This window comes from Triticum aestivum, chromosome 4B, assembly GCF_018294505.1.
Source record: "Triticum aestivum cultivar Chinese Spring chromosome 4B, IWGSC CS RefSeq v2.1, whole genome shotgun sequence".
NCBI lineage: Eukaryota > Viridiplantae > Streptophyta > Magnoliopsida > Poales > Poaceae > Triticum > Triticum aestivum.
Window position 1 is genome coordinate 575267173 of NC_057804.1, and position 7148 is coordinate 575274320.

Sequence of the window (7148 nt, forward strand, 5' to 3'; positions counted from 1 at the left end):
ATGAAAACTAGTTTCAGCTTCACAGCCACACACACTGCATATGTTGTCAATCTCCAACTTTCTTTTGAATTTATTGTTCTTTGTAGCAAGGTTATGGCAAGCTACTCTCCAGCCGAATATTTTTACCTTATTTGGCACTAGAGCATTCCAAATAAGCTTCCAAAGAAATCTGGTCTCCTCTTATCTTGAACTGGTGCCAGGACTTGTTTGTTGGTTGTAATGCTGATAGTATGCTACTCCCTCCGTTCCAAAATAAGTGTTTTGGTTTTGGTTCACAGAGGGAGTATAAGATGTTCTAACTTTTATCTAAATCAGATGTATACAGACATGTTTTAGTGTGTTTGTTCACCCACTTCAACATGTTTTAGTGTGTTTGTTCACCCATTTCAGTCTGTATATAATCCATATTGAAACATCCAAAACATCTTATATTTGTGAACGGAGGGAGTAGTTTATAAGTGCTCCTCACCGAGAGAACATCATTCTTCTCATAGCGCCAAGCTAAGAAATCCTTCTTAGAAGCAATAGGCGGTTTAAGTTGGAGGATTATAGTGGCATCAAGAGAATGGAAGCCCCTATGAATGGTTTGCACATTCCAATTGTTCTCACCTCTATTTGCTAACTGACTGGCCCGTCTGTGCCTATCATTTGTAGAAGCAGATGTGAGCCTTGCCGCACCATCTTCTTTAGCGTTTCGCTGTATTTGTTTTGCACTTGTTTCTCTATTTTTGGGCTCTACTCTTTTATTGCTTTGTGGGCTTTTGTTCTCTACTTATGTCGGGTACCGGTACTGATGTCGGGTATGGATGTGTGTTTGGGTGTGTTGTGCTGCCATTCCGTGTAGCACGGTTGTTCGCTTTGCTGCTGTGTGTTACCGGAATATAAGTCAAGGACAAATAACCTTGCACAACCAAATGCGCGTCCTGACTAATGTAAAGTCTACAGCTGTAATGTATTACTCCCTCTGTTCTTTTTTACAAGACGTTTTGGACAACTGACATTGAATTGTTTTGTGCTTTGTCTGAATTGTCGTCTAAACGTCTTATAAAAGGGAACATAAGGAGTACAAGCCTATTGAAATCTTTTGTTAATATTGTGCCCTTGAGTGGCAATCCAGTGTATCATCCCAAAAACATTTCAGAATCATGTCATCTAAAATATGCAAATAAAATTCAGTACAGAACCATTAAGACCCATTCCACTGGTTAAAAGTAAGTAGCAAAAAATTGAGCGCCTGGCTGAGAAGTAATTTTGCTCGCAAAAGGCATGTCTTCGGTAAAGATAAATCTTATAACAACTGCACTGCACAATAGCAAGAAGACCCATTTTTCATTTTACTCACAGTTGTCGCAGAAAGAAGATTAACAGAAATTTTCACTTCCTCCATTTCTTGCATTAGCCACCAAGGCATCTCGGATTCGGATCACCAAAACACTCGTAAATGTTCTGACCAGAGGTATGGATACTTCTAGTTCTAGACCTCCAACACAAGAGTAAATAGCATAAAGCTACTACTTTACAGGTTAGGGTTTCAAAAAACTATTAAATTTATTTTTTTCGCTGATAACTACCAAGTCAGGGGTCGGCTGTTTCAAAAAACACAAAACGCTCGGTGCTTTACAATTAATCATCATTATACAGTTGGGGCCCGCATGTAAGAAAACGGATAGAGTGGACTGTTAAGTTGCACGTTATGACAAATGGGACCCATGTGTCAGCCTCATAAAAATCCCCAATACAAAAAAAATCCATATTCCTGTCTTCTTCCTTCAAACAGATCGGGAGGCAGAGAGGATCCACCCTCCCGATGCAGTCGCCCGTCGCCAGCCTGCGCCGCGCCGCCGCGTGTGGGAGTCGCCGGATCTGCTCTCGCCCTTCGCCCTGCGCCTCCCCGCCTCCCCGCCGTTCCTCCCCTCGCCGGGATACCAGCGCCGCCCGCCGCCCGCCGCCTGCCTCGACCCGACGGAATCGAGCGGCATCAACTGCTGCGCCCCCTGCATCGAAGCTTGCCGGAAGCAGGTTGCTGACCGCTGGCTTGTCCCCTCCATCCTCCCTCGTTCTAGAACGGGAGGAGCCGGCTAGGTGGAGGGTGGAGACGCTCCGGCGTCGGGCGGAGTCCTCCTTGTGAGCTGCAGGAGGGGCTGCGGAGGGAGCTCAGCCTCCACCTCCTGGTGCCCCAAGCTCCAGCGTGCTCTCCTGGGTGCGTGGACGAGGGTGCCGGCAGCAGGCGGCTCAATGTCGATGCGGCGATGCGAAGCGGTTGCCGACAACGTGCGACGACGCGGAGCAGATGGGAGTTCCAGTGGCGGCGCGGCAGTTCGTGCGGCGGCCCATCCCACGGTCGGACCTGGCTTGGCGTGCGGCAGTGGTGGAGGTGCGGTGGCGGAGAAGGAGAGAAGAAAAAAAGAAGAGGAAGAAGAGAGAACTTACATGTGGGTCCCACATGTAAGTTAACGGTCAAACAAAACAGTCAAACAAACAGAATGTTTAGGAGTGGGTCCGACCTGTCAGAAATCGGCTTAAATCGCTAACAACTAGCGTTTTGTGTTTTTTGAAACAGCCGACCGCCGACTTGGTAGTTTATCAGCAAAAAAAAGTAAATTTGATAGTTTTTTGAAACCCTAACCTGTAAAGTAGTAGTTTTATGCTATTTACTCCCAACCAAGTCATCGAATGTTCGTGAAATGGTTGGGACATCCGAAATTCCATAAACCATCCTCTAACTGGGAAAGATTGGGGCGCCAGTGTCACTTATACCACGTTCTTCACCCCACGCCTTCCACTTACGAATGGAAATTTGATGATGTCCAGTTGGTGACGCCCTAATATCACATCTAGCTTGCTGCCGCCTGCATACATCAACATCACCTCAAGAAAAATACTTTACAAACCCGTTTTCTCTTTCCAAGATGGAGTATATTTTAAATCCATCTCCTCAGCAACATCACAACAGTTATCCAAGAACTGGTGTAAGATTGGTCTTGCTCGTTGGCCTAATTCAGTAGTCCACTATGCACGGTTGAACCCAGATTTGTCCTCGAAATTTTACTTGTTCTAGATATTCTTCCGTACATAAGATTGGGCGACCGACGAGTATCACCCAATAATAGACGTTCGCAAAAACAATGCATTTCAAAAGCAGTGTAAGCATATCTGACCCAGAAAATACACAAAGTTTCTCCACAAGGAATTTACCTACCAGTGCACTTTTGGAACCACAAAGGCTGGATGTGTGCCACCATACCGATGAAAATGGGCAGGAGATAGCACACATACTGAACATCAGTAATGTCGGTTTCCTCTGAAGGGGGGAGGAGAGGAGGAACCAGCAGAGGCAATTGCAGGCGACTCCTCCCTGAACGGCTGCGTAGCCGGATCAGTCACACTTGGCAGTCTCTGTACGCTCCCCTTCCCTTTCCTTGCGTTGGGGCCGATTTCTTCAATCATGTACTTCCACCCGTCGATAGGCCGTCTTCGACTAAATATGTGAGTTTTGATGAAGCTAGCAATCTGCAACCACAGTTTCAGTGTCATTTTGGAATTTGGAGACTTTAACAAAGAAATTATTGTGTCAATTATGACCTGCTGTTTGCTGAAAGCAATGCGCCTCTCAAATTCTTGGAGAAGGATGTCCTCCTCACGCTGTGAGATCTCCCATATGTTACCGTCCTGACCCCTCGAGGTAGTTTCCCAACCATCCGGCTTGGTTTTAATCTCACCAGTGCTTGGAATCTTCGAATCGCCAAAATCAGCGTTGCCGGAATCAAAGATCCTGCATTTCATTTCACGAGTAGAGCACTGTAAGGAAACCATGTCTTCTGGAACACTAAGTGTATTAACAAAACCAAGATGTATGAGTAAAGTAAAACACATATGATATGCCTGCCAATTATGCGGTATTCATATCAGAGGAAAATTATTTTAATTACGAAACGCTTCTGCAAGTGCTTGGATTGCAGCCTACAAGTTACTATTGGCCATAAAAGCCTAATGGTCAGAGTTGGCTGGTTATGAAGCAATACAAGCAAAGCACAGAAGGCATTGGATAAATAAGATGTCAAGTGTGTCATTTTAGTCTTAGATGAAGCCTACTTCTGTCAACCAAGTGATGAGCAGGAAAAGAAAGAACAAAGATAACACATGTCCATTATTGAGCAAGAGATAACGACATTCAAGTACAAGGCTTGTTATTATTCAAACAAAAACTGTACTGTATTCAAGTATGATGAAGCGAAATAAATTTGATATTTGCTAGATCCAGAATAAACCACCAGTGTAAATAGTTTGTGAGATCGTGCTGATGGATTAGATGGTTCAACATAATGGAAGTCTCTGTTTTGCCCCCTGTTTCACCATCAACTTGAAAATCATTCAGTTTAACCCCCCCCCCCCCCCCCCCGCGGCTTCTTTAAAAACCGTGCATGTCACAGTTTCGCTTACATGACATCCAAACAGGCCAAAATCACTTAGTCATAAAAACCATGTTGGCAAGAAAACATAAATAAGCAGAATGCCGCAGGGGCTGGGCTGGGCGCCCATGGTATTCATCCTCATGCACTCGATGATGTTGGCTGGCAACAAAATACCGACTGTGACGGATAGGCAGGGTCAGTCCAAAATCTATGTGGCAGCCCCACTGCAGTGCCAGCCAAACAACATTATTGTTTTTATTTCACTATAACTAACTAGGATGCCACGTCAAGTGGCATGCCAGAAACTCAGAAATTTACCAATATGAATGCCACGACATCCAAAGTCATATCAAACCAATTTTGAGAGTTTGCTGAGTAAAGTGGGTGGTTTTGGAGTTCAAGGTGATATCTGGACTCAGGAGATAGTTGAGGGGTGTACTAGGCACCTGCCAATTGTCATGGTAAAATATGCTAGTTCCTGTTCTTTGCAGAGAAGAGAAGAATGAGTGCCTAGATAGCAACCTTTTATGCACTGAATTCATTATTTTTCCACAGGGCACAAGAATGCAAGTTTTTGCACTAACTGCACAAGAAACTATATGTGCTCTTTTTCAAGAATTTTAACAATGTAGAATGCTTCATTTTTACGACAGGAGCACATGTTCCCAAGCTCAACTTGGAGTTACCGGTGTTAAATGGTTATAATCCATTCAAAATGCATCACATCGTATCAGAATGCATAATCCCAATAAGCTCGCAGCAAATTTCATGTGAGCATCTCAAGTAGACACTTCATCCAAATTTAATTCAAGTGCTGGCCATTGAACAGTCATCACATGCATTGATGCATATTATACAGAATTCAGCCTGATTTATCAAAAAGTACAGGTTTCACCGGATAATCCACCAGCAATCAAGAAAGCGCAGTACAAATGGACCTTACTGGTTACAATTAGCTCTAGTCCTCCCATTTCTCATTACACTTGTTAAAGCATTCTGTATGATGCAATTGAAATTTGGCATGCTTTGATACCCTCTCTCAATCGTTTGCCCAAAAGAAAAGAAAAGAAAACTATCTCAATGAACTATCTTCCCTGGAAAACCTAGCAGAAACAATACATCAAAAAAACTGTGTCACAAAACCTCTGAAGATACATACCGCGGCAATTCTACCACTTGCATTTGTAAGTAAAAGTCATGTGCCGCTAGGAGCCTATAATATGTCGCACGCAATGGGGTTTTAGTGGGTAACTAGTTCAACAAATGCGGTGCATCACAAGCAATCGAATATAAACAAGCAATGTGATGACACTAAGTAACCACAGCTAAAGATAGCAGCTCTGTTAGAGAGCAAAAAATGAAGGAAAGAAGAGTAACAACGCACTCTGAGCACGAGTCAAGAAGCCGGTCGATGTCGTCTGCTGCGCCGCGGCCACCACCGCCGCCGCCAAGGCGCGCCTCCTCCATCTTGTCGATCTCCTTCACCCAAAGCGCAGCGTGCACGCGCTGCTTCCTTGTCCTGTACTCGTCCGCCCCTGCCTTCTTCGCCCCGGCGCCGCCCCCTCCCTCGGCGGCCGTGGGGCGAGGAGGAGCGCGCGGCCGCCTCGTCGCGGCGCGGCGTTCGGCCCAGCGCTCGTCCATGTCGGCGACGAAGGCCTTCGTGTCAGGGTCCACCTCGGCGGATATGGCCGGGACGGTGGCCGCGACGGCTTCCGAGGTGGGGGACTCCCACGGCGCGGCGGGTGCCGGCGAGGAGGCGGGGGAGTCGCCCGGGAGCCATGCGGTCTCCCACGCGTCGTTCCACTCGTCGTCCCCGGTGGCCGCGGCCGGGTGCGCTGGAGCGCGGCGGTGGGATGAGAGGAGGCGGCGGGGGCCGCAGGAGGAGGGCACGGGTAGGCGGAGAATGCGCCTGAGCGACAGCATGCCGTGTGCTCGGCGAAATGCCGACGAGAGGGTTCGATCTGCTTCCCTTCTCTTTCCTTTTTGCGGACGAGAGGTTATTTTTTTTAGGGGCTGCGAGCATAGCTGGCCAAACGGGCCGTGCTAACTGGGCCGGCCTGGTCGCACGCAAGAACGGCACGGCCCAGGCACGGCACAGCCCGGGCTAAATGGGCCAGACCCGGCATGCCATGGGCCATGCCTGGGCCTGGAGGCTAGGCACGCGGGAGGCCACGGCACGGCCTGTTTAATTTTTTTTCTAAAACATTTTATATATACTTTACCTAAATGACAATCCAATAGACCTAAAATAGAGCCCAATAAGCTAAAAAAACAGGTGGCCAGCGTGCTAAACGTGCCACGAGAGAGGGTTCGATATGTGTACCAGTTATAGCTGGCCAAACGGCCCGTACTTCGCCGGCCGGCCCAGAACCACGTGTGCTCGGTCCGCCACGCGGCTAAACGGGCCATGCCAGGCCTGCGGCATGGCTGTGGCCGTACCTGGGCTATGAGGCACGCGTGTCGGCACGACATGACCCATTGTTTTTCTTTTCTAATTTTCACGTTGAAGCAAGTTTTTCACTAAATATACTCATGTGATCCCGGATGAACAAAAAAATCCAAAAAAAATATATTAAAAACTTCAATTTTTTTGACTTTTTTGGCAAGAAACATGGATGTTTTGTCTACATGCATGCAAATCTTTATGATGAAATTACATTTGTGGATGTCTGGATTTTTTTTTGAAAATTGACGTTCCAAAGTGCTTCCAAAAATACCTTTTGAAATATGAAAATT

The 7148-nt window shown here is 46.6% G+C and overlaps 1 protein-coding gene across 1 annotated transcript; it reads right to left on the reverse strand.

The window, feature by feature from the left end:
- Nucleotides 1-3030: 3030 nt before the first annotated feature.
- LOC123093350 (protein GAMETE CELL DEFECTIVE 1, mitochondrial) lies at nucleotides 3031-6432 on the reverse strand. Its single transcript, XM_044515301.1, has 3 exons — nucleotides 5797-6432; nucleotides 3583-3772; nucleotides 3031-3510 (listed from the first exon to the last, which is right to left on the reverse strand). Exons 1-3 carry the CDS (start codon nucleotides 6333-6335, stop codon nucleotides 3283-3285), a joined length of 957 nt encoding a protein of 318 aa, XP_044371236.1. The 5' UTR covers nucleotides 6336-6432; the 3' UTR covers nucleotides 3031-3282.
- Nucleotides 6433-7148: the final 716 nt, after the last annotated feature.

Bases quoted from the DNA above. Each gene is read 5' to 3' on its own strand.
- LOC123093350 (XM_044515301.1), bottom strand. From the start codon at position 6,335: ATGCTGTCGCTCAGGCGCATTCTCCGCCTACCCGTGCCCTCCTCCTGC. The intron at 3,773-5,796 runs GTGCGTTGTTAC...AATGAAATGCAG, and splicing joins CTTCTTGACTCGTGCTCAGA to GATCTTTGATTCCGGCAACG. The intron at 3,511-3,582 runs GTCATAATTGAC...CTGTGGTTGCAG, and splicing joins TTGCTTTCAGCAAACAGCAG to ATTGCTAGCTTCATCAAAAC.